The 27,401-nt window shown below is 41.5% G+C and overlaps 2 protein-coding genes across 4 annotated transcripts in view; both read right to left on the minus strand.

The window, feature by feature from the left end:
- Positions 1-27,401, minus strand: part of LOC113974898 — a 423,368-nt gene that overhangs the window by 337,568 nt on the left and 58,399 nt on the right. The gene's annotated exons all lie outside the window — the stretch shown is intronic.
- Positions 1-27,401, minus strand: part of BMP2K (BMP2 inducible kinase) — a 41,873-nt gene that overhangs the window by 5,756 nt on the left and 8,716 nt on the right. For all 3 annotated transcript variants that reach the window (XM_027698447.1, XM_027698449.1, XM_027698448.1), the window contains exons 2-15: positions 17,824-17,942; positions 17,384-17,489; positions 16,265-16,407; positions 15,810-15,931; positions 15,039-15,120; positions 14,276-14,408; positions 13,826-13,929; positions 12,321-12,400; positions 11,211-11,371; positions 9,750-9,928; positions 9,048-9,143; positions 8,198-8,376; positions 7,641-7,798; positions 4,664-4,777 (exon numbers count right to left, since the gene is read on the minus strand). In XM_027698447.1, the coding sequence (XP_027554248.1) occupies positions 4,664-4,777; positions 7,641-7,798; positions 8,198-8,376; positions 9,048-9,143; positions 9,750-9,928; positions 11,211-11,371; positions 12,321-12,400; positions 13,826-13,929; positions 14,276-14,408; positions 15,039-15,120; positions 15,810-15,931; positions 16,265-16,407; positions 17,384-17,489; positions 17,824-17,942 (1,776 nt within the window). The remainder of the gene's footprint in view (positions 1-4,663; positions 4,778-7,640; positions 7,799-8,197; positions 8,377-9,047; positions 9,144-9,749; positions 9,929-11,210; positions 11,372-12,320; positions 12,401-13,825; positions 13,930-14,275; positions 14,409-15,038; positions 15,121-15,809; positions 15,932-16,264; positions 16,408-17,383; positions 17,490-17,823; positions 17,943-27,401) is intronic.

Here is a 27,401-nt window from a genome sequence, read left to right on the forward strand (position 1 = left end):
CCCCCCCCCCGAATCACTTTGGAGAAAAAAAGCAAATTCCTGGCAGAGCCCACACGTATAATTTATACTAGTGATGGGTGGATAATTTCAAGTTACTTGGGAAGTATTCTCTGGAAAAGCTGAAGTCTAAATACTATCTTGATACAGTGAACTTGTATCCAGCAAGCAGTACCAATAACCTGAAACTGGAGCCCAGGAGAGGTTATAGAGTAACATCACCAGTACTTTCAGAGAGTACAAATATTGATTTGAACTGAATTTAATTGCTGAGTTACCTAAATCTGGAGCACTGCACAACAGCTATATCACTGTGCAGGTCTGGGTGTCTTAATAATCCAGAACATCAACTGCCAAACAAACATGACCTGGTGGCATGAGCTGTTTAGTGCTGTCACAGTGGTTCAAGTCTTCTTGTTTCTCCTATTTGGATGTTTGTAGTTTCTTTTTCAGTTCTAGCGAGCTGTGTTTCACTTCAAGGTCCAGACTGCACAGAGGTCCCAAGGCTCCACAGCTATGGTACAACACTTGCAGTGCTCTGAAACCCTGTTTGAAGCAGTGCACAAAACAACTACATCGGTAGTCATCACCCAAGTTTCTTCATGCCAGAACATCGCTCTTCTGCTGTGATCTGGTGAACGCTCATCCTCAGCTACTGCAGCAGGGTCTTTTCAGAGCCACGCTGTGTCCAAGGCTCTGGATCGTTGTCACGGCACTGCTGCTTGGCACACACAGACAGCTGGTTTTCTGCAAGATCCACACAGCTGGCACAACACACATCACACCACAAAGCCCCTCTTATTCCAAGACATCTAAAATCATGGTTTGCAGACATCACTATGTCTCTGAGTGCAGGAAGTCTGGAAGTCAGAAGGAAGCTGCTATGGAACTGAACTTGCTTTTATCCCCAGTCTCTGCACAGTGAACAAGGCTGCAGTGGCTGGGAAGGGGTTACCTGTGGAGGTTACAAAAGCCAAGTGACTCGATGGAGAAGTACCACATCCAGAGCCCAAATGAGCTTTAAAACATTCTGTAGAACAGTTAATGAGAGGGCCTGAATCAGAGCCTTATCCCAGTAAGCCAAGCCAGGAGACAGCTCACGCAGAGTCTCCACAGGACCCAAACGCCTGTCAGACAGCTCCAGGTCAGCACTGGCAAACATACACCAGGCAAGGTTCCCAACACCTCCACTTCACACAGTCCATCCACATCATTGAGTGTTACCTCAAGTCTTGTATTACTTCTTTGAATGTCAGTATTAAGCTAAAGGAAGCAAAAGACAATCTAGCCCAGTTTCAAAGAATTGGTGTGAACGAAGCTAAGATGGCAAAAGGCCACTTAGTAAAACTCAACATCAAACTGTACTATATTTATGACATTTCCTTCTCAGCATTTAGAAATAGTTTAAAATGTGTCTTGCCTGTTTTCCACATGACAAGTGCCTAAGCGCCTCAGTGCTGGCTGTTCATCTGTGCTGTGCTTTCTTCTCTCTTTCTCATAAGAAGCTTGCAATGTCACGTTTGTTTCTAACAGACTGAGCATTGGAATGCTTTCCTAAGCCAATTTTCCAGTCATCTCAAGTCCTAAGACATTATTTTCAACAAACATTCAGACATAAGTTAGTGTCTGTAGCAAGTTTACATGTGGTGCTTGTCAGGACACTTTTAACAGGATACACACCAAGTGCTTCCACACTGCTTCCCTCTCCACCAGCCCAAGAGGACCCCAAATACCACATTAGGTGATTTCATACCCCCATGTGCCCTCTGGGCAGCATTCCTGGGGTCACACGTGTTGTCCCAGGTTCTCCATTCCCAGTGGACAAGAGAAAGTACAGAAGGTCTGACAGATAAGCAGCTGTAGTCCATCCAGTTCCAGGTTTTCTTCTCTGGTGATCCTTACAGCAGTGCCAGTCTGAAAAGCACTCTCAGCTCCACAGGGAATATCCCAAGGGCTCACAATTCACAGCAGCCCATGGACTTCTCCAGCAATGATCAAAGTTTTCCAATTCCAACCCCTGCATCTCCCTTGCATCACATTCCCAGACACACGTAAACATGCCTGGTGACGCTTATTTTGCCCAAGTACCACCACTTGGTGTGAAGTTAAGTCAAAACACGGCAGTTTCTTGCTGCCACCTCACATCAGATAACAGGAATTAGTTGCTGCTTTCAGTAGAGAACCCTTAACCCTCCAAAACCCAAGAGATCCTCTGGGTGACTCTACTCAGCCACAGCCCACATACACCATTTATACAACAGACCTATGTCACAGCAAAGAACACCAAGCAGAAAAATAACCACCTTGGAGTCAAACTGTGGCCAATACAGTAGAACACACTTTCAATAAGAGCTGTCACTTTTCAATAAAGTCAATTTTATTTTCTTTAAAATGCTGTGTTTATAGCATCAACATTTCATCCCATTGTAGTCCAGCAAGTCAGAACTCAGCAGTCAGAACCCTGGGCAAACAGTGCTAACACGCTCCACATCTGCTCTGAGACATGTCACAGTAAGGAAAGGACACTTGTGCTCTAACAAGGTTCAGAGTCTCTCACCCAAACACTGGAATTGCACTCAACGTATTAACCTCCTGCTCCACTTTCCATGCAGTCACCTGCCCTTGGATGACGCCCTGAGTAAGGTATACACGTGGTTTACTTCTGTTACATCTTTTACAATTACAAGGAACAAACTTGAAAGAACATGTTACACAAGAATCTTAAGGACAAGAGGAAATCAAAACATTTGGGGCATTTGTCAAGTTTGCCCTAGAAAGCCCTCAAATGAGCAATGAAATATGTCCAAGTGAACAGCATTCTCCTTTTCTCAGTTGTCTTACAACACCTCATTTCAAGACACTACCAAGAACAGTTCAGTGGGGAACACAAATCAGCTTTTAAAATACAAATCATTACATTTAAAGATTTATTGTATCAGAGATTTTTACTAAGTCCAGTTCACTGTTAACACAAAATTAACAATATCTTCCTTGAAATCAAGTCAGTATGTACTCTTGTTTAAGTGCCAGTTGCAAGTTCAGAGAAAAAAGGCTACTGAAAAATGCCTGATTTTTTTTTCCAGTGCTACAGGTACCAGTTCACAAACCAGCTCAGCATGTCCCAGGCACTTTGGTTTTTCAGCCATGACTGAATTTGTTTTTCCAAGCCTTAATAGAAGGCATCTCCCCTTTATTTTTTAGTATGTCAAGAATTAAAACTTGGATTCAAAGTAACAAAGATTAAGACACAAGACATAATACAGCAAGGGCATTCCTTACAGTCTAAGCTATATTATAACCAACTGAAAAAAACCAGCAATGAGCAGATGCACTTCCAAGATTCAAGTGAGAAAAGCAATAAAACAATCCCTGGACACAAGGGCAGGAGACTAAGCACCTGATGGTCCCCATCTCACATCAAGTATAACTACCCCGTTTGTTTTGCATGTGAATTCAGGCTCACCCAGGAACCAAAGCAACCTCTTGAATGAAGACTCCAGGGAAAACAGCACCTATAGGGCAAACCCTTCTTTACTTAAATGGTTTTCATGTGGCACTGATCTACTGGACATGAACAAGATGACCAAAGGCAAACTTGTCTAGTGAGCAGAACAAAACCACCAACTCAGAGCACAGTATTAGACCAAACAGAATGAATTCAAGTTCAACAACAGGAGCATACAGAGGTGCTGTGGGGGATTTTTACCAATGGCTTTGCAGAACGTTACCCTGCTCACCCAACACCACGTGCAGCACAGGAACACCTGTGAGCACTAAGCAGCCCTAGTAGAGGATCTCCAAGAATGCAAGATCCAACTGAAAGAAAACACGGATAACTTAGGTTGACCCCAACTGATTTATTTTAAGGCATGTTACCTGAGCTTTTGAACTTCTGTAAGAACAGTCTTTAAGAGTCATACTAAGGCACCTTTGTCACACAAGAACTCTCAACAAAACTTCAGTAAGCACCTAAGTGGCTCCAGAAGTGACTGAAGCTGTTTTTAACATTTAACCATCACACAGGCTTTACTTTGTCACAGGTACCAAAATAAATATTAAAGTGCTGATCAACCAAGTGTGAAAACTGTTGATTAAGCTGGACCACGATGCATTTTCCCAGTCACAGTCAATGCCCACATACCATGTTAGTTTTACTTCCATCCAAGGTAAAAAAGATCAAAGCTGAACCAAAAGGGAATAACGAATGCCCACCCTCCTCTCCCTGTGTAGAGACAACAAAATGTCTGGGTTTGACTCAATTTGTACCAAAACTGTGCATTAAATACAGAAGCTTACAGTCTGGAGAACTAACTACAGAAACAGTGTGATTAAGAAGCAGACTACAGGCAAGTGGCAGAATTTGGCCTTGGCAAGTAATTTGCCTTCAGCAAAAGCACTTGTGCTTCTGCACTGGTCCAGGGGAACTGCACTGCCAAGGATACACAGTGTCACCCGCCATACAGGCACCAGAGCCAGATGCACAAGTGGTTTTTCATTGGAGGTAATTAACATAATAAAAAAATCTCTTTAGCCCGAGTGCTTTCAGGAGGCAGTTGATCCCTGAATCACTCTTTGGTGGTTTAACTTCTGTGCACACTCTGACACATACATGTCCATGTATGTACACCTATAGCTACAAGGTAATCGTGTCACAGGTGTAACTTGCCTTGGTGAGCAATGAAAGGAACAGAACCAAAGGGATCTTCAGGAGGACTTTTCTGTGGAGCAGAATGTGGCTCCACATTCTTATCTGAAGATGCTCTCCTGTCCACCAGCCTGTCTGTAAAAAACAAAATGAAACAGAACAAAAAATAAAGTAAAATAAAATAAAAATGGCAGGTCTTATGCCTATGCAAGGTATGTGCTGCACGGGGTGAAGGAATAATATACTCTCTATTTGGGGTTTTTGACAAGTAAGAGCCCAGCTGGCCCAGGCAGTTCCTTCCCATTTTGCAGGCTGCAGAGGAGACAGGCAGAGCACTTGGGAGACTGCACCCACACCTGTCTCTGTTGGAGCATCAGGGTGATCCCGGGCCTAACAACCACCTTTGTGTGACTCAGTGAAAGCTGGGCTGCTGTCCTCCCAGTGAGTCAGCACACTCCTTTTCTTGGCTCCCAGCTCTGCACAGATTATTAAGTGATTACAGAAGCTGTTGAAGAAATCCCCTTCTTCACAATGCAGTCAGAAATTCAGCATCATCTGTTGCTTCTGTGCCATCCCTAAGTGATGGTAACAGCAGAGAAACAGCAGCGTACACAAGAACACAGAGCTCCAACCTGTCACTCCGTATCACAACGGTGCTCCTTTCAGACACCTCCATCCAGCTGCACCTTGCCCTTAACTGTAACCGCCTTCTTTCTACTAGGAAAATGTTCACCAAGTGTGAGCAAGGTATCGTGATCTGGGAGTTGGATCCCTTTTACAAAAGTGATGTATCATCCCAGCAATACCCCCATCACTGCACACATTGACATTAAGCCACTCAACCCATGAAATCCAACAGTAATATCAGCCTGACAAAGTGTGACAACATCTTGATCCTCTAACAAAGGCTGTGTATATTTAATTACTCAAGTGTTACTGTCATGAGCACATCAGCTTTAAAAGTATTTGACAGACTAAGAAACATCTTTAATTTACATGTGAAGCATCAGCTCAACAATACAAAGTGGGCTTTTGAAAGGGGCGACAAAGGATTTATGTTTTGAATGCTACTCAGCACCATATAACATGGCAAAAAGACAAACTTACATAACAGTATGAGAGTTGTGAAGTATGGGACAGCAATTGCATTTAGTAATAGAAAAATATAACCATTTATCAGACCTGTATCTGCACTTCTCCTTTCTCTAGATGGCAAAAAATTGCTTAGTAAACAACAGTCTTTTTCCCTCGAAAGAGATAATGTACACCTAAAAAGAGCTCACCCTTGAATCTTCATTCAGACCTGAGGAAATTCCAGAAAGTATTATACAGTTAAAGACAATTTTATAGGTCCAAGCCTCAACTGTACAATCCATCTCCCAATTTCTCATTATTCCAGCTAAGGTTGATAAAGTACCAATGGACAAAGTCTATATATTTCTGCTTTGGCTGCAGCAAAGGCATTAACACTGAGATCAGCTCATATTAAGGCTGTTGTGCCCAACATGATACCAAAATGCAAACAGCCTTAATATCAAAAAACCCAAGTCAGAAGGTCTTTGAAGGTTGTGACATGTGTATCTATGTGTACAAACACACACAGATACAAACTACCAGTGCTCTCCCTGCTCTGGGCCTCAAACAGACACCAAGCCCCAAGACCTCAGAACCACTGAACTGCAGCCCACCCCGTACAAACAAGCCTGCCATCTAGTGTGCTGCTGCTCAAAGCAGTCACAGCTTTTCATTTTGACAAGTTCTGTATTCAAGTGACTAGTAAACCTAATGCTGGTTGCTACGAAGCAGAATGCTGCTGTTGACTTTCTGGATCCAGTGTATCAAGTGTGTTATCACACCCAGCTCTCCTGTGCACTGCATTACCTTGAAGCGCTGAGCCCCAAATGAGCCTCGGTAAAGATATTCAATTCCACTCCTGAATCAAATCCTAAACTTGGATTTGGAAGGCGTGCTCATTTTTAAGCTGGTACATTAGCCATTACCCAGCTAGCACTAAGTAATTGTACTGTGAAATGTGTGCAGGCTACTTTTATATCTCAAAAGTAAGTCTTAATTGATAAACATAATCAAAAACTATCAACTAGAGTTTCACAAACAAACCCACTCAGTTACTTTCCTTGAGGATTAACAAGTAGTGTGCACATCTTGTTCAATTACATTCAAGGACACGGGAATCCAAGAAGAAAGACCCAGCTAAAGGCAGAGGTGTTCTTTAATCACTTGAATTTCAACTTTACTGCACGTTTAATTGCAAGGACCTTGCTGATAGAGAGCCAAACATGCACAAGCTGTTTTTTGATATTGTCACATCTTCCAAGTCCCACTGATAAATCTGATCTCAACAAAATCAGTTATAGGAAGAGCATCTAACAAGCGCATGTTAAGCAATTAAGAAGAGGAAGTAATTCCAAGTAAAAACCATGGAGATAACTGACTTTAAGAGGAAAAAGTTTATTCAACTATTGCCATATCAGAACAATAAAGCAGCCCTTACATTTAGCCACTCATCAGAAAGGACATTACAAAACATTAACATAATGTAATAGATCAATTTTCTTTCAGGCATTTTCAAAGGACATATCAGACCCACACGATCTTCTGCTCTGGTGTGCAAGAAAAAAAGCTGGAAAGGAATAAAGCAAGCAGCCAAACTTCTGTTCCCATCTGACAACAAAGCTCTGCTATTGAGAGCCTCTTGACAGTGAAGGTGACACAAGCAGCATTGAAGAGCTACGACAGTACCATTTCTGCAGTAACTGAGCCAGTAACTATCAGTTTGAGACGGCGAGTTCCTATTGCACACATTTTCAGAAAGGAAAAGGAAGGGAAGAAGACAGGCCCAACTGTGCCCTCAAATGCTCAGAAAGAATGTTCTGTACACAGCCCGCATGGCCCTCGGACAGGCAGGTGTTGGAACTGCTGAGCAACTACAGAGCCCTCGTTTACTGGGAAGCAAAGTAAGCCTTCAAGCGTCCCTTACTTGATCTCAGCAGGTCAAACTCTCTGTCCAGCAGCTCCTCCTCTGTCAACTTGGAAAAATTGTCCTCTCCAAATGGGTTCCAGCCTGACATGTCAGGTGGGTTATTGATGCTCTGCTTTGGGTAACTGGCAATTGCTTCAGCATCAGGAATACCTGACCTGTGAAGTCAGTTCAAGGAAGCAAAGAAAGAAACATCGACAGGATTATTTATCATGGTCAAAATCTGAGACATGCTTCATTATACCAAAACACTACACAGAGGGAACATATATCCATTAACAGTTCATCCCAAAAGCATCTGAAAGCTACCTTAAGGGAAATCTAGTAAAAACCTATACAAATATATAACCTAGTTCATAACATCAGTGAAACTGGACAAATCTGGGTTTTTCTTTATTTTTAAATCAGAAAGGAACGGGGGTTTTATTCCACACACTGTTGTTCATAAGAATTCACAGGAAGGTAATTATTTATTACCTTTTATTAAGCAGTGCTAATCACAGTTAGTAATGTAAGCCAAAAGAAACCCCTGAGCACACCTCAGCCAGAACACTCACCTGCTTGTAGGATAGGGAGGATCTGCCAGTGTTCCAGCATGCACTGGGAGTGAGCCAGGGTAGGAGATTAAGGCTGGTGCAAAGTCTTGTGGAGAGGTGATGTATTCAGGGGACTGTGCCTGCTGTGACCGCTGCTGGGCCAGCATCTGCTGCTGCAGGAGAGCCTGCTGATACTGCACCTGGGGGCACCAGGGTTGTGTTAGCAAAACACACGTGGGCCGGGTCCATCTCTTCTGCCCACTCACAGTACTGGACTTGCAGCCAAACAACCACCCACCACCCCACTCCAGAACACGTGGGTGCAAAGAAACTGCTCCAACAGGTCAGTAATACTGGTTCTCTTTTCCAGCATATTACCACTTAGCTTTTTAAAATTACTGCAACCTAAGTATATGCTACTGCACAGCACAGCATACCCAACTCTTAATTAGTAATCACAATTTCAAGACAATTTGTCCTGATTTTAAAAAAAACAGGATATGCCAGTTAGCTCCTCTTGCTCTTCAGTTAAGAATTTCATATCACTGTGTCATCTGTCACTTTGTAGTATAATGTAATTGTTGCTGCAAACACTACTGCAAACCCTAAGCACCAATTGTTTCAAATTAGCATATACCTACTTATGAAATTAGAAACATATCCCATCCAATTAATACACAACTGCAACTCCAGATTAGTTTGGGTAAATTCCCCCAACTGAATACCATTTCGGATCCCCATCTTCACACTATTTACCACAACCACACCTCATTATAACTACTCACACCCTTCTCTCACTTCATCTACACATCAGACTTACAAACACAGCCCATATTTTCAGATCGTACCCTCTGTTCCACTCACGACATACCATGGCAGGATACTGCGACTGGGCAGGCTGCTGCTGGTACACAGACTGCAGCAACAGCTGCTGCTGGACCATCTGCTGATGCACTGCTTGCTGATACTGGAGTTGAGAAGGAAAAAACAGCTTTGAGAAGCCACGATCCCCCTTCAGAGATAGCCAGATATTCAAAAGAAGCATCAATTAAAATATCACTTTTGATTCCACAACATTTTTCAGTTTAGATACCACATAATCAAGAACCAGCTTGCAATTCAGTCACTGAATTTTAATCACTCTGTTTGGAAGCCTTTTCCTTCCCACCTCCCCATTTTTAACAAAAAATTACGCTACATATTCAGCACTGGTCAACGTACAACCATCTTCTGCAAGCACGGCATAATCACCTAGGTAACTCCTAATATTTATCCCAAGCACCCTTAACAAATAGATAAAGCCTTCATTTCAGCCACATGGTGGTGATGCAAAGCAAGCTGGGATTCAGGGTCAAACTGCAGAAACAAAACAGCACAAACAAGCAACATCCTAGGATAAGCATTACAGGGCCTACAAAGGGCCAAAGCTAAGGTACAAAGGGACAGGAGCTCTTTTAGCAGGAAAAACCACAGTCAGCAACAGCAGAAATGCTCAAGCAGCACATGATTCCAAGTGCATTACACCAGTAAGCACAAGGTGTGTGTCAGACACGCCTAACAGATGTGACTGTACCTGCTGAATGTAAGCATCCTGCACGGTGGGCTGGTGCTGCTGGTGATGCAGGTGGTGCAGCTGCTGCAGCCTCCAGTCTCCCTGCTGCAGCTGCTGCAGGACCCTGTGCTGCTGCGGCCCGTGCGCCGTGGTCCCTTGGCACTGAGAGAGCTCTTGGCCGTTCCCGGGGCGTGTGGTTCCTGCGACAGTCACACGACACTACTGACACCCCCGGCTCACAACTCCGGCCCATGAGCTTCCCTTCCCACTCTGACAACTAGGACAGCTGTTAGGTACCAAATTTGCTTCTCCAAAAATACTTCCAGGCCTGCAAATGAACCATTTCTACTTAGAAGATACCGGAAGCTTCCTCTGGTCTCACAACAGCAAGCTGGGTTCCAGACTTCTGCTTTACTAACCTAACACTGAAGTTACATGCTGTAGTACCTCAAACCCTTCCCCTCCAAGTGTACAGCTTTGTATGCATACAAAACAACACCACACATTGTTTTCTTTAAGGGAACTATTGGCTCACCTGTCATGCTTCATCAAACTGAACACCTGACTGCTTTGGCCATTCAATTGTTTTTGCAGCCACTTCAGTAAACAGTTACTAACATAAATCAATCTCTTGCATGCTGTTTATATTCTGAAGTGCCCAGGAATGATCTGTTCCTTGTCAGAACAGGAAAAGTCTTCCAAGTTGGATGCTACTTACATCCCATCTAGAAAAAATTGTTCACACTGGGACACAAACAAACATTCTCAGTGACCTTTTGATACTTTCCCAACACCAACCCTGAAGCCACTCTTCCTGTACTGTAAGACACATAACAGCACTAAGTGCAACTTCAAAGTGTTCAAGATAAAAATGACACCTATTTAAGTGAATATTTATCAGAGCCATAACCCTTTCTGAATGAGAAAGAAGAATTCATAAAGGATTTCTTCAAAATCCATTTCACTCAATTGTGTCTCCCCCAGTGACTCCCCCTCTTATTGCACTCAGTGTAATGTGAAACCAATCTTAGTCCTTAGAGAAGTGACATTTTTACATGGTTCCAGTCTACAAATACCACCAACATATTGTTGATCTCGTGACTTATTGAGGCACAGGAGAATATTTTTCCTACTACAACAAAAGCAGTTTGTTAGAGAAGAGTTTCATACTTTTTGTGAATTAATTTCAAGTTAAAAGTGACCATGAACTCTAAGTGAGAAGTTCATTAAACACCAGTGGTAAGCATAATGAAAACACACCTTTGCTTCTCAATAATGTGGATTTAGTTTTTGTGGCACCTGGCCAAACTTCCAACTCACATATTTCAAGTGTTTTGGAAAGGATGAAGATTTTTTCTGGTATGTAAGGAAAGGCAGATGAATTTGAGTTTTAAAGGCTATCCCTATTAGATCAAGGAGACGAAGAAATGTGAAATTCATTCTTCATATATTTTGGTCCATCCTTTAACTTCCTTAAGTTACCTTTTTGCCCACGATTACCAAATTCCCCAGGAACTTGTACTTTGACAGGAGTTGCTGAGCTCTGGATTGCCAGCACACTGGAAGTGGCAGTGCTTGAATTGGCCTTTGGTCTTTGTCGTGGTGCAATTGAGGTTTCTGTTGGTCCAACAGTATCTGTTAATCTGAAAGGGAAAATTTTCCCATGTAAGATACTTCATGAAAAGACAACTATTTCTTCTTCAAATTAGACACAGTACATCTCTTAATAGCTCAATTATGTCTTAACCATGAGCTACTCTACTTCTGCATTGCACTTCAGTACCTTAAGTTTGCTTCCTAAAACTCTACCCACCACCCCTGGCAGCTCTAGGATACGACTGATGCAGAACATCATTAAGAAGGAGCCATCAGCAGCCTTTTTCCCAAGGAGATCATGACACTAGATAGTATCACCCTGAATAATCTCCTCTCAGTTCCCAGTAGTGAGTGGAAGTCAAGTCCTGACTAGAAACATGTTGACTGTTCATATAGACAGGAAATAAGATAAAGGAAAATCTCATCTGTTAACTCATTTCTACTTCTACTCACTTCTCGTGTTTTCATTTCTATTTTTTGTAAATAGAACTGATAATTATAGCTGAATAAAAGTACCCCAGTCACACATGCTGATAGATTCAAAACCTAACAACTTCCATTAACAAGGAATAAAAGGGTAAAGCAATCATTAAGCACACACTATACCATAGCAGAAATCAAAAGCATCAATAGGAAGTCCCAATGTTTTTGGTTTTACTAACAAGGACAAAAGGGACTACTCTGGTATAAAATTGGAACTTTTGGAAAAAACCACAAAACAACCAGAAGCAAAACTCAAAAAATCCCTTTACCTTCATTAACCAGGCTCTCAGTTTTTCCTCCCAGGATTCTCAATATAATGAAAAAAGCAAAGGAGTGGAATTCAAAGGGAGACTTGAAGTTCTTAGAATTGCAGTTTACCTAATGACTTCTACTAAGATAATATTTCATTTATTAACAAGCATTTGAAAACAGGTTTCAGACCAACATGTAGTTTAACAATCTTTGCAAAAAAAAAAAAAAAAAAAAAAAAAAGAAGTCACATCCTCTGCTCACCTTGCTTTTATTTGGCTTTTTCTAGCAGCTGCCTCACTAGCTGTCATGGGCTCAGGGAGAGTTGAAGGGACAGGAGAACTCTTGGGAAAAACAAATTGGAATAAATTTAAAGAAATGAAATCCTGAAACAAAAAAATCATTACATATTGAAGAGGAATACTTGGGTTTAAGACTTTCATGTTGCAAGGCTTCATGCTCAACTCACAGCTGTAGATTAAATGGGTTTTAATTTAACAGTATCTCTACACTCTCTCATCCATTGCAGAAATAAAACCAGAACATGACCGGTCTGTTTTGTCAACTACTTCACTTCATTTACACACTAACAACTATCAACAATAAAGTGCAACATTTTCTTCAAACATATTTGTGTGACTGCACAGAGCAGACTTACTTCAGCCTCAAGCTGAAGAACTAAATTCAAAGCCCAATCTTTGGAGGAAACTGTTTTTAGCCCACTTAGTTCTTCCACCGCAACGCAAATTCCAGAAAACCATTCAGCATCCAAGCTTCCCTGGGCCTTTAACTTACCCCCTTCTCAAACAAATTCCTGAGTGAATCACCTAAACCATATTTTACCAAAGAAAATGGCAATTTTGGGGGAGAGAGTACAAAGATCATCTCTAATGACAAATGCATGTACAAAATACAAATCTAAAAAATCTAGTCACCAATAGTAGAGACAGCTACTTATCAAGTATTTCAAGATTTTCTTCTTATTTTTTTAACCTGTGTATCCAAAGGGCAACATTCACACTTACTGAACACCTCCTTCTACGAGGATAAAGAAAGTCAAAGGGATCTCAGGAAGTTCACTTCTCTGCCCCTGAAGGCAGAGCTCACTATAATTGGCTGTTGCAAACTCAAATTTGAGATGGATTTTTCCTGATGCTTCTCTTGAGAATCGCTTTATAATAATCAACATTAGTGATGTCCCTTCAAATTCCATCATAGAGTAATTACATTTGTGAAGGAGGTGACCTTTGAGACAAAGTTCACACTTGCCAAAGTCAAACTCCCAGGGAAAACAAGGGCAGGAATACAGGCTAACCCAGGCACTGCTCTATTTGCCTTCCAGTTCACTGGGGTCCTTCCAAGGGACTAACACATTTGCTAAGGATGATTGAGAAAAAGGGGTTGCCCAAAGCAAAAGGGGTTGCCCAAAGTTACAACTTAAATGTGTTAACAATAGAGGGTTTCAAGTTCTGTAGTATATTTCATACTAATTGTATTAAAGGAAGAGATTACTAATGACTAAAAGTCATTTGCATGATGCAGTATCAACAGAGTTCATGAAGCTACCCCGTCAAAATTAAGAACATGTTTTGTTCAGAGCTCATACTGTGTGTACACAACAGTAGCTTCAAGTGTTCTCTGCTATGTTTTACATTTAGAAACCAGGTTTATGATTAAATTGAAGTGATCTCTCAGACAATCTGACAGACTTTTCTTAATGCTACCTACATAATACACTGAAAATACTGAAAAAATTAAAGACTACTTACATTAATGTTAGACACAGGACAATCCTTTTTGGCAATTTTAAAGGCAAAGTAAGACACTTGAAAAATATCAGGTCTCTTCTCTTGGTCTGGTTCAAGCATATATCCTGCAAAATTGGTAAGATCATCCACTAAATGTCACATCAGCTGCCCAGGAGAAAGACTTGCTCATTCCCCTGGCTCCCTTTTAGTGCCATTTCAAGGAGTTTGCTCTAGGCTTCTGAAATCCCTCCCCAGGCAGCCCCTGGGGCACAGTCCTCCGTGGAACAAGAGGACAAGCAAGGCTCCCTTCCAAGGCCAGTGCAGGAGTGGCAAGGCAGGTCTCAGCCAGGAGCGACTGCCCCTGCTCCCTCAGACTGCACCTCCCACCACAGGCACTCTCCTCCCTGAGCAGGACCTGTGTTTCCCTGGCTCCAGGAGATGAAGGCACTGCTGTGCTGCCCACACACTTACTGATCAAACAGTGCACGCTGTGGGAGTACCGCGAGCTGTCCGGGATGGTAAAGCTGCCGTCACAAATAGCAACTTGGCTTTCTCCAAAGGGAAGGGAAAAGAAACACAGTTTATACAGCAAGCAGCCAAGTGCCTGTAAAAGACAAACAGGGGCACTGTGAAAGGATGAGAGCAAGCCTTGTACACAAGAGAGCAGCACCAATGAGACACAAACTGCATCCTGGCTACAGCTGCTGCTTACATGTTGTGTAGAACCTGCATTATTGAACAGTTCACGTGACAAGCTGATATATCAAGCAGTAACACAACTTGCTTTTCCACTCACTCCTATATAGATAACAAACTACAAAACCAGGGCATACCAAGAGCCGCATTCTCAGTGTCACATCACCTCGAGATACCCCACTAGCCTTTGCACTCAATTTAGTTTATTTTCCTCACTGCACAGCACCTAATAAAAACACCTTTCGTGATCATGCTGCCAACAGGTTTCCACAAGAAATCTCTGGAGACTATCAAGCAGCAACTAGGACTGACAAAAAAAGAAAAACTCTAAATCACTTTCCCCTTCCTTCTAAATAAAAATCAAATGTGGCACTCATTTTACTTACCAAAGAGTTAACTATCCAAGATCTCTACTATATTCTGTGTTCTTTAGCTGCATCATGTGTTTTATTTTCCAAGAATTAATTTTCCAGTCAGACAATGCTGCTTTTAATTGCCTCTCATGAATTAGTTCCGTACTACGTGATGTTTTGCTTACCCAGATATCTGCCTTGGTAGTAATTGGCTTTCCTCCATACAGATTGATCATTTCAGGAGCTCTGTACGACAGTGTTGTGTACCTAGTGATGTAAAATAAAGAGAGGACGTGGCTGAAAACTGCCTCAGAACTGCAAGCATGTTTCCCCCTGTCTGCCACATACACACCAATCACACACAAGTTTCAGACACATGCCTGGAACTGCCTCACATAATCCGAGTCATTTACTGCATTTGCAGCATCACAAAGAATATTCAAAGTAGCAAGATATAATGAAGAATAAATAATAGGCCAGCTAAAATTTGCCTTTACTGTTATTTCCCCAAAAGTGTATACTTTTCCACAAGTCACTGTGCATAAGCAGCCAGTCATCTGGAAGGTGTGATTCCAGAGTCCTACAAGAGCTTTCCTAATACATACCGAAGCACAGAGAACGCAGACTTCAAAAAAAACTAACGTCTCAAAACAACTGCTAAAGGGGTAGTTCAAATACTTCAGAGCTGGAAAAAATCTCCACCATTTTTTCAACTTGAAAAGGAGCAGCCTGTATTTACTCCTCTGCAGTAGTTAGCCCAAAGGGGCAAAACCATACTAATAGATGATTTCAAGAGTGTGTGTTCCGCTCTTTTACTATATTTACGCCAAAATTAATTCAAGATCAACCATTAAGTTCAATTCATGTTAATGGTACATGCACACCACACAACAATACATGGGGTTTCCTAGCAGCACAGTCATCGCTTATGATAGGTCACCTAAAAGTAAACTTACTTTTTAATTTCTTCTTCAACCATATTAACTCCATCTTTCTGCGGATGCAGGTATTTGTTAGTGGCACTGCCGAAGTCACAGAGAACGTAGTTCCCGCTATCGTTTAATAGTAGATTTTCCACCTTGAAAGGAAATCAACACACAGAAAAATTATGTTAAAATACCAGCATTAATTTCCAAGTGTTATTATATGTTCTCACACAAACAGGAAGTTTTCAGAAAAATCAATTGATAGACTTAGTTTTAGCACCAAAAAGTTATCCTAGTGTCTCTGTTTACAGCCTCTGTAGTCTCTCTGTTTCAAGTTTGGTTTAGTCTCTCTGTTTACAGCTCCATCCATAGCAAGTTCCTAACCAGCAAGTCAGTCTTAGGTATTGAAATACCTTCTAAATCCTCGATGCTTTTCAAGTAGATGATTGATTTTCACCCAGATTTCATTTTCATGGCATTCATACCTTCAGATCCCGGTGAACTATGGGCGTTTTGCACTGATGCAACTGAGCAACAGCTTCACAGGTGTCACAAAATATCCTCATGACTTCTGCCTCTGTGAAACCCGTCTGTAGACGCTGGTTCATCTGGTTCACAACTTGTCCAGCTAAAGAAACCACAAGAGAAATTTCTTTCAAGTAATTCCTATCAGGTACAGAAGTAAAGACTTATATGCACCAAGTCCACAAATGAGACGCAAGAAAGTTTTCCAGTCACTGTATTTAAACAAAAGAAACCTGGTTTTCCAAACAGCTCATTATGGCACAGATTGCACAAGCTGTAATAATTATCACTTCTACTGCAAATATAATGCACATACATCTCATCTCAAGGTATTCAAGCATTACAGACCACAGGGTGGCTTTTCTTTCTAAGCTCAAAGTATTTACTTTGTACTTGCAGCACTTATTCCAGTATCCTCACCTATTTGGGTTAAACACTGTCTCATATTATGCCCAATCACTCTAAACTTTAGACAAACTTCACAAGTTAAACTCAATGGCAAGTTTATTCTGTGCATATGTGTGGGGGGCAGTGGGGATCCAAAAACTACTTGTTTTTACATATTGTTTGAAAGAAGGTTCCATTATAAGGTGGGAGACCACAGGACTATTTTCTTTTGGCTGGCATTATCAATACTCACTATGCTATGCTCATTTATAACAAGTCACCTGGCAGGTAAGAGTAAAGTATCTTCAATGTTATCATCTAACCCAAAAACAGCAAAGCAAGAAGAGTGGTGATAAGTTTGGCAATCTTTCCCATAGAATATGTTCCAACTACCTGTTGATTAGCATGGACAGCAGAACACACACCAATTTCCCTTCATACTTAGAGAATTAATTTCCCCATTCCTAATCATACTCAGTTACAGAGGCAAGCGAAACTCATTTTTATCTTTTCCTCAGAGTTCAGCAGCTCAGTGCCAACAGGAGAGTGTCACGAACTAGTGGGATTCCAGATATGAGATATCTCTGTTCACCTCTTACATGAAGTGGTTTAAGAGTTCGAAGTAAAATCCCAGGTGATCCTACAAACATCTTCCCTGCATTTTCGCTGAAAACTCAGGAGCTGTCTCTTACCTCGACAGTATTCCATGAGGATGAGCACCTCCCAAACATTATCACTTATCGAGTTGACAGCACAGTCCAAATAGGTCACAATGTTCTTGTGCCCAGATAACTCTTTCTGAAAAAGAGAATGCAAATTGGACTTCATTACCAAAAAGAATTAAAAGAGGAAGAATTTCAGTTGCCACTGCAGCAGTGGAAGAAAGTTCTTTTGCTTGGGAACCAGATGTACTTGCCAAACTGACTGTGATACCAGATACATTTTTAATAATTGCTTCAGAAGTTAATGACACACCAACCCTAAACACAGCATTGCTTTCTGAAACTAACAGTGCAAAATCAGAACCATAAGGTCAAAACAAACTAGGATCTAGAAACAACTATCACTGCAGAGGCATTAGGTGTGTGTATACCACAGACCAATCTGCAGTTACAAGAAATGGAATTCTTACCATAATTGTGATTTCTCTCTTGCATATGTTGAGATCCGGCACATTATTAACACACATCCGCTTCAGTGCACAGCGGATCCCACTGTGGGTGCGCACCAGGAACACCGTCGAGAAGCCACCTGGAAAACATAAGGGTAAACAAATGAAGTTACTGGAGTTTGTAATTTCTGTAGTCAACATGACTACATGCTAAGGAATGAGTAAGAAAGACTGTGTCAGTCATTAAGTGATGAGTAACAAACGCTTTAAAAAGTTAAAGATTTGCTATCGCACTCCATTAATCTAAAGTCAAGTCTTCTTGACAAAAAACATAAGGATTTTATTACTTTCTCAAAATATTACATGAAAACATTTTCTCAATATTAAATGAAAACAACCTGAAAAGCATTTTCACATTCAAACCAATCTATAAAGTCCAGTGCAAACTATGTATATAGGTATTAACCCTGAAGTACTTAGAGTCATCCAAAAACCTGAACCAAGTGAAAGTATTCTCCAGATATTCCAAATTTCTAAATCCTCCAATACTTGATAAGAGTTAATACTAATTCCCTAAATCTACATTTTAAAACATAAAAAGTAAAATATTAAAACAAGATAAAGTCTTGAGAGATGCTGAAGAAGTCAAGCAACTTTCCAGGTTAGCCTCAAGAGCCTCCCTGCGCTCCCAAACAGTGCAAGCAGTCAGCTTTAAAACAAGTGTTTTTATTTAAACCGCACTAAACACACCGAGTACAATTCAGCATCTTCTCACAACCAGTCCCACCAGGAATGTTTAGTCCAACCCTGGCATAAATTGCAAGCCACAAGTCGAGCCCACCTTCCAGCTTCCCAGCATGAGGGGGTTTTATCCTCTTCACTGGTAGAGAAGAATTACTGAGGCAGGAATTATACCCACAAGCCAAGTGAAACAGCCTACACAGCAAGTACTTCCAAATGCTCAGGCAAACCCAAGGGAAAAATCAACACTCCCCTTTCTTCTCTGTCTTCTCTTAGTCCTGCCTACTGCTCAAGGCCTCAAGGAGGTCACACTGGCATCGCCTCAAGGCTCACCTGTGCAGCTTTCCCACCGTTTTAGGAAACCCACTTCAGAGAAGAGCTCACAAAAATCCAGGCCTTCCTTAAGTGACTGCTGTCTGATCGTATGCCAACTACACCATGGGAACATGCAGCCAGGGCAGCAGCTCAGGTACAGAGCCAGGACAGAAATATGTAAATTAGAGTGGTTAACTCCTGTGATAATCAGGCAGCCAATTGAAATGCACCCGTTTCATGTCTCCTGATAGCATCTGCAAGCAGCATTTATGCAGTATAATGCACCTCATTTAATGCAAGTCTCCTGAGCCTGAGCAAACAAGCACATAATCACTTCCACTCAAGAAGTTAAGCTCTATTAAGAAATTTCCTTGAAGATTAAATATTTATTATTTTTAAACTTAATTCCTAATTTAGTCAAATGTGATACTATGCTGTCAAAACAGAATTACTGCCAATTTTAGTACATCAGCCTTACCCTAGGGCCCTCCCAAAAATTTCACAGGACACACACTCTTATTTGCTCAAGCTTTAACACTGAACTCCAGCTGAGGATGAAATGATCCAGAAGGGCTCCCTAACACCAGCATGGGGAATCATGTCAGAGTGACATGCAGACCTTCTTTACTGGAAGAGGTTTTGAACTATCCTCGCAATAAAAGTACTTGCTTTTAAGCACCAATATTTGACCAAAAACATAAAGCAGTACTCAAGTAACACACAAGAGTCATAACGATAAAATAACAATCACTTCCTGGCTTTTTAACCAGTTTTTACAGCCTTAAAATTCCCTCTAACTAGTAGAAGGACAAGAAGAAGGAAACGCCAAGTCTCAAGTTCTCCTGACAACAGTTCTGACGTAACCTGAGCAGACACAACTGCGTAAGAACCATCAATACAATCAATACAACGTAGTGAAAAGCCCCTAAATCCTCAGCCAAGCGCTGCTCTCGCCATTAGGTGGCAATATCAGCCAACACTTGAGTGCTGGGGAGCCGTAAAAGCAGACCTGCTCCTGGTTTTGGCCAGAAGATCTGTGACCTTGAACGGTTTTCCATCAGTAAATATCACCATCATAAAAACCCTTTCCTCAAAGGGCCAAGTGGCACAACTCTGAACCAAAACTCACTACGTGAACTTTATCTCAGCCCAAGAGTTCTCTCTGTTCCCCTTCCCATTCTCTCCCCCATCCCACTGGGCTGCTTGGGGCTCAGTGGCCCTCTAGGTTTAGACCACAGAAGGCTTGTAGGAGCTTCATCTTTCAGTCCTTTATTTCCATCCAACTCATCTGAGCCCTAAATCCTCAAAAGTTACACAAGACAGTCACATTGCACTTTTCTCTGAAATATTTGCTAAAAAGCAAATATATATATATATATAAAATAGCATCTAAAGTTATATAGGCCAGCAGATACCTAGCAGAATTAAAACCTCTTTACAAAGCTCACACTTCTTTCTTAACTTTTCCCTTGAACCGTCATTTCTGTCCCCTTTACTATTCCCTTTTGGGATCTTATTATCCACTAAATGGCAATGTTTTGCCTTTCTTTCCTGGGTTGGGTTTTGTTTGTTTGTTTTTAATGAAATTCTACATCAGCCACACTTGTCTGTTTTTTTCCCTCTGCGTATTTAAGGTCAACCTTGACTAATTTCACAGGCCTCAACATTCGATTTACACTTCATCATGTCACATTCCTGAAACTCCAACCAGGAAACAGTGTAGCTGTCCGAACTCCAAGTACCCCATTTGCTTACTCAGGTAGAACCAAATAAGGCTGAAAAATCCTCCAGCACCTTTACCATCTTTCAGACTGCTGAGAGCCATTTTGTGGAGATAGTCTAGAATAATATCAACAAACACTCTGAATAAAGTTATGCATTATTTTAGATATAAAGACAATAACTTCTTTTTTAAATAATATAATTTAAAAAAAAATAAAAGTACCAGATGCTGTTCCTCTAAGTAGTACATTCCTTGGCTATTTATTCTGACAAGTAGTGAATCCCTGGCTACATGTTTATTCATTTATTATATTGATATATATAAATTTCAGTGTATTCATCTGTGTTCTGAATCCACTTCTGCCTGTAGCTATATTTTCACTGCTAACTTACTCTGCATCACTTGATGCCTGGACCATGTGTCCAAGTCTCCTCCCTGTTAATTCCAGAGCCAGATTTCCCAAGATCAGGCTGACCTGCAGCCAGAGCCACCCCACTCCAGAGATGACCCACCTCCAGAACTGCACAGCCTCCCAAGCACTGTAGTTTGTAAGCCGAATGCACTGGAGTGAATCACTTTATGGACTACAAATCCACCCAAAATACAAAACAAGACCAGCTGGAGCATGAATCCCCTTCAAATAGGCTCCCAGTAACTAGAAGAAATAAAACCTTCCTTCAAGTCCATAATGAAAGAATCCCTAAAGCCTCAAAGTGCTTCTAGTGCATGCTCTTTGCTGGGAAACAAAGGGAACTCTGACCTCTATAGCTTTATGAGGTACTCAAGACACAAAAGAAGTCAGTGTCCATAGCACAGGACACCTAAGAAGAAACTCCAAAAAGGACTAGAACCCATGCCAAGAGCTGTTTCTTGCAGCTCAGTTTTGATCACATCTTCGTGCCATATATGACACACACAGGCATTCCTGGCTCTCAGATTCCTTCTGTGATCCCCACATGCTGCTAGGATGCCACACCCCCCCCTCTTAGAGCTGCTCAGCTTCTCTTGTGTCCTGCTACGCTGCCTGTAACTCTGCATGGTCATTGACATCCTACTGGGATAATTTCAGGGCACTTGTACCAACCCTCCAAACCTCCCTCCTCCCCACACAGACTGCAGTCCTTCCCCCAGGGGCACTGCCTTCTCTCAGTCAGTACACCGCGCTGCAGGCACATTTAGGAGTGCTACACTAAAAGCAGACACAATAAATACCTGACTTTTGTGTAGAGAAAACTATTTAATTCTTGAAGCTATAAAGATTTTTATATAATTTGTGAGAGCAAAACCTTTAAAAGCACACAGAATTCAGCCACTTGATTTTTTATCAGCCTTGGTCATAAACACACCTCAGACACAGCTCCATCCAGAAGAGCAGTTGACAGATGTTGCCTGTAAGCTTGCACTCTCAGCATTCCCAAAACCAAGGCAAAAATAGCTCCCTACTTCTAAAATAATGCATTTCTACAGACACATTTGGGAGTTGAATATTTCTCCACTTTCAAGTGTGCAGACAATGCATTCCAAGGGACATACCACTGCTCCTTTTCCCACTGCCCACACAAATTCCCACCATGTAACAAGCTGACTATCAAGGCTAGTTTAGACAAGCAGCACTGTTTTCCTCAACTCAGGATCTGCTCCTAGGCAGCGCTGGAAAAACAGCAGCTGTGAATCACAGCCCAGCAGGACACCACAGTGCAGCCCCAGCAGGCAGGTCTGCACCTCTCTGTTAACAGCACTGCTGCCCTGCCTCGAGCAGGCACTCCCACATTTCAGTTCTCCAGGCTCCAGTTGCAGTCCCAAAAAGCTCTGACAAAAGCATTGGAGACTACCTGGGGCATCCAAGGCACTTCAAGTTACTGAGTGAGCTGGGAAAGCTGAATTAAGGTCTGCTATAGATTTCATGAAGCTTCCTTATTTAGTAACACCCATGCACCAGACTTGGCCAGGGGCCAAACTTGAGATGCTCAAGCTTTGGTCCAGTGAACAGCAAAAGGAACAGAGCTCCATGTCCTGCAGTACAGCACATCATACTCCTCACCCTACCTGCTTCTCAAGAGGATCCAGGTGACTTACCAGGCATCCTGGACTACTGCAGTGACAACACTGCTTCCGTGTCACCTTCTGCCTGACTGCCTCAGCTATTCTGCTGCTGAGAAACAAAACCCCACCGACTCCCTAATGCAGAGAAATTTCCTAACCATTTGAATTGAACACAGCTATTGAAACAGCCACACTTGCAATTCCTGCAATATTCTAAGTTTAAGGAAAATGAAACCAGATTGACTGAATAGCTGATTTAATGCATGCTCTAGAAAAAGGTAAGCATTTGATATGCCCTGGAAGGAATAACTCTTATGCACCCAAGACAAAACATGCTATTTCTTAGGGTAGAATTGATCCCTTTACCACATACTCTGGTTAGAAAAATACAAAAAAACACTTCAACATTTCAATTTTGAATCAAGCTGCCTGAGAATTAGTCACAATCACTGTACTACGTTCATGTATTATGCCATCACCTCCTCTTGCTGTTCACTGGGATAAAAATAGACTAACACCTTTACCTCTACAACTGTATGTAATAGATGCTTGTATGTAACTAACACTTCCTTCCTGTCTACAAGGAAGGTAGCACAGAACACGACTAGCAGATCACCAACAGTTCAATTAAATATCAGAATGTTAGCCTCCATTCACCTCCAGAAATCACACTGCAGCAGAAATCACTTGAGTATTAAACAGGTCTTATTTTAACAAACTGCAAGTAGGTAATCAGGGTAAAATTTGGCAACAAGTCACAATCCACTAGGCTTCATTCAAAGACATTTCTTAAAGTTCCAGGGTTGTGCTATCATACAGACACTCACTATCGAGTTATTAAAACCAGAAGCTAAATGCAACACAGTGAAGGGTACCGTACTTTTTGCAAACAAAAAGCATCAGAGCTTTCTGCTCCCAACACCTGTCCGAGTATTTCTGTTTGCAGACACTAATGCAGTCTGCTCCCAGCCCCAGTGCAGAGCAGCAAACACCTCAGCTCAGCACAGAGGTGTCAGATACCTTACGCAGTTTAAAGACAGTACAGGCTGGGCATCTTCTACTTCAGTGCCCGTGGCACCATCTTCCAGCCTGGAAACAACACTAAGTTCCAACAAAGCAAGGATCTTTGGGGTGGTTTTTACTTTGGAGATGTACAGTAATGCAATCAACCCATGTATTTTTCTCCAATTCTTTCTGCCTTTGCAAACGCACCTCTCGCACATCCCAGTACATTTAAACACATGTGCTTTCACTTTAATAGCACATCAGCATTTTTAAAGAGAGTTTCCTCTGTACAGTCCTACGAAGTTCTGTTGAGTTTATCAGCCACATTGCATTACAATCCTCATAATTATATCCCTAACTTGCATTTTTAGCATGTCCCCAGCTGGCACAAAACAAGTTCTGCAATCAAAAAAAATTTCAAGAAACAATCCACATCTCTGAAGCCAAGAAACACTTGTCAGGAGCGACAGCTGTTTGCAGGAGCAACCAAGATATTTCTCCAAGAGACAGAGCTTCATGTCACCAATAGTTTTTTTTCCTAACACTAAGATTCAAAACCAAACACTAACGTACACCAGAAACTTAACAACCAACCTGAATACTATTTTTTGTCAGGTCAAAACTCTGACTGAACTTTTATATAAAGGGATTACGCTGTGTAATCTAGGCCAGAAGTGTTAATGCAATTCCATTTCACTGTGCCATTAAAGCTTTAGTCTCCCAAACTTTAGTCCACTAGACACATCAGGTTACTGAAGATGTAACCAAGGTGATGCCTTTAGGCAGGATGTGCTTCCTGCTCAACTTTTCATAAGAAAGCTTTTCAACCTATCCAAGACATAGATAAGACACCTGCAATGAACATCCACTATCACAGTTCACAAAAAAAAACCCAAAAAACAACAAAACCAAACCACCACCCCCAAAACAAAAAAACCCCACCAACGACCAAAAAGCTAAAAAAAAAATTTCAACAGCAGTTTTATCTTCAACGTTTCCCCCCCCCCCCGTGACTTTTTCCACCTAACTCAGCTCCCTCTGTCGTTTGGCCTGACCTGAAAAGAGGGAGTTGGGAAACCACAACAATGACGTGATCTATGCATAGAGGCTGGACAGAAACACGAAGTTCCCCATTCTACAACACTGAGGAGCATGAATTCAGTTCACTTTAGAGATGGATTTCCAATGTCATTTGCTAAGTTACTTTTTCCTAAAATTTGATTTTAACTCCAGTATAATCAACAAATGTCAAAATCAAAACCAGTCACAAAATGGTTAAATCAGTGGGTACAGATATATTAAACAGCTACTATGCAACCACCACGACTTCTCTGGAACTAAATTCCATTGTCATACCACATGGTTACCAACCAGTTAAGAAAACAAACATCACACACTTATTTGCTATATAGTTTGCTTTGCATGTTCCTTAAAATCACTGTTTTACTTGTGATTTATGGTATCACAAAAATCCAAAGCAGAGCAAGTCAGAGAAGGGATCTCTAAGCTCACATATGACTGACTGGTCCACTGAATGTCCCAAAGCTGCCATGGCACAGAAACAAGGCAGAGCACACAGTGTCCAGCCCAAAGGCTGTTCCATGGCACCCTGGCCAAGTGCCACCTCTGGCTGCAACACAAAGACAAGAGCCACCAGGCCATGCAGACAAACAAAGCCATTCCTAATGCCAGAACCATTTCAGACTAAGGCAGATGTCACAGGAAGATTCTCTGGTTTGCTATTTGTCTAAGGCATCTTGCATATACTGAATTAGTAAAACGAAACCCATCTCTTCACTGCTAGAAAGAGTCTCCAGACATACTGGACTACTGTGACATTTGACAACTTAAAAAGAGACACTGAAACTTCTAAACCATATAAGCAGCTTGGTCACTATGCTGCAGCGGCAAGAGCATTCTGAGTATCAGAGTCAAGATTATCAAAATCATTTAATACTTCTCATACACCTACCGTGTTTCAAGGCAGAGCCAGTCAACAGCAAGAACTCAGAGCAAGGCAGTTATTCGCTATATGGACCAAGCTGCAGACTCATGTTTGTGAGTAAGTCTCCAAAAATTAAAATGCTAGGACCTAAACTCAAAGATGTCCTTACAAATCCCACTACACAATTCCATATCAATTTTACAGAAGAGCAAGTCATATGAAAGACTTAAAAAATAATACTGTGGATTCACATCAAGATTGGAGGCACCTGAAGACATCTACAAGCCCAAACCAAATCAGATGCAGCACACTGCTTCCTTTTGAATTGCTGTTTGGTTACATTGCTTTTAGAACTACCATAACAATACAAGCTTGCTTTTCTATCTTGAGAGTGCCTAAGAAAGCTCTGGATAGCTCATTCTGGGATAAAATAATCCTCCTGTTGCTTCCACAAGTTCTCATGAAGTAAAGGCCAAGCGATAACCCATCTAAACTCACCTCAAGGTGAAGGTCTCAACTCTACAGACACAGACTGTGCTCCTGAGCTCTAGGGAGAGACAGAAGGGCTTTGCAGGATGCAATTATTTCATTTGTTTTTTTCCAAACAGCTTGTTTTCCTGCACATCATGCACTAATTCACAACTGATCCTCTGTCTAATGCTGACATACCAAATTTCATTCACTCTTCTACTCTCATGAACACATGCTGTGTTCAGTCAGGTCCTCACACATGTATGTCAGAAGAGTAATTTAGTGCCTTATATTGTTTAGTGATCTATTTGCTCCATACTGCTTTCATAGTTATACACAAAGAAATCAGCCAAAACAAGAAAAAAAACTTGTTTAGCAACAGTTTCTCTAAATACAAGCACATTCAGCTTTTCTACCTACAGCAATTGCAAAAGAACGTAATTAAATGTCATATTAATCACTGACTTCCGAAGCTATTTTTGTTTCATAAGAAAAGAGGCAAAGTCCTGCAACAATTACTCACTAGAACTGCTACTGAAAGACAAGATGCACAGATGAAAATCACAGTCCAAGTAGCAAATAAAAAAAAATGACAAATGAAATGAGTCAGTACAACAGACCCAAAATAAACAAGGAATTGGACCATTCCTCTGTGTTGGTACATAACTCCTAGAGACTTGTGCATTAGTTTCTAGGCACCACAGGAACAAATTCATCCATTAAAATAATGTGCAAGTTTGGAAGGAAGCCCAACATACACATGACTCTGAATAAAATCTCCTCAAGCCCTGGAATATCAGAATTCCTTTCGTAGTTCTGTGTGGCAATCAAGGCATAGCAGGTTACAGAAGCTATGAGGAAGAAACCATCTCACAACCAGGATGTTCCACACTCTACCTGTATCTCTTGTACAGACTTGTATGACTTGGGGCAAATCCCTTCATCTTCCTTTGTTTCTTGTCTGTGGAATGATGTCTCTCCCCGAGGCAATGTGATGCTCTTCACAGCAATACCAGGTTTGACACCTCTTGAAGAGCACGACAAAAACCACTCAGAGGTGTTCACTCTCCCGTGAGCCTACATCATCAATTCTTCAGTACTTTCACCACCTGCCTCAGAAGCAAGGCAGACATAAGGAGAGGCAAGAAGAAGCAAAGAGTCTCGTACCTTTACAGGGAGAACACTCCAAGTCTGCCAGTTTCAAGTTCCACAAGACAGTGTTTTGTAACACCTGGGTTTATGTTGCTCAAGGACCAAGCTATTCAAGGTCTTGCTATTCAAACCAAAAGAAATACTCTCCACTTCACTAAAACAGACCCCTAGGATCAACTGATTTTTTATTTCCATTTGGTAACC

Source organism: Neopelma chrysocephalum, unplaced genomic scaffold (genome assembly GCF_003984885.1).
Source record: "Neopelma chrysocephalum unplaced genomic scaffold, ASM398488v2 Primary Assembly neopelma1_128, whole genome shotgun sequence".
Lineage (NCBI taxonomy): Eukaryota > Metazoa > Chordata > Aves > Passeriformes > Pipridae > Neopelma > Neopelma chrysocephalum.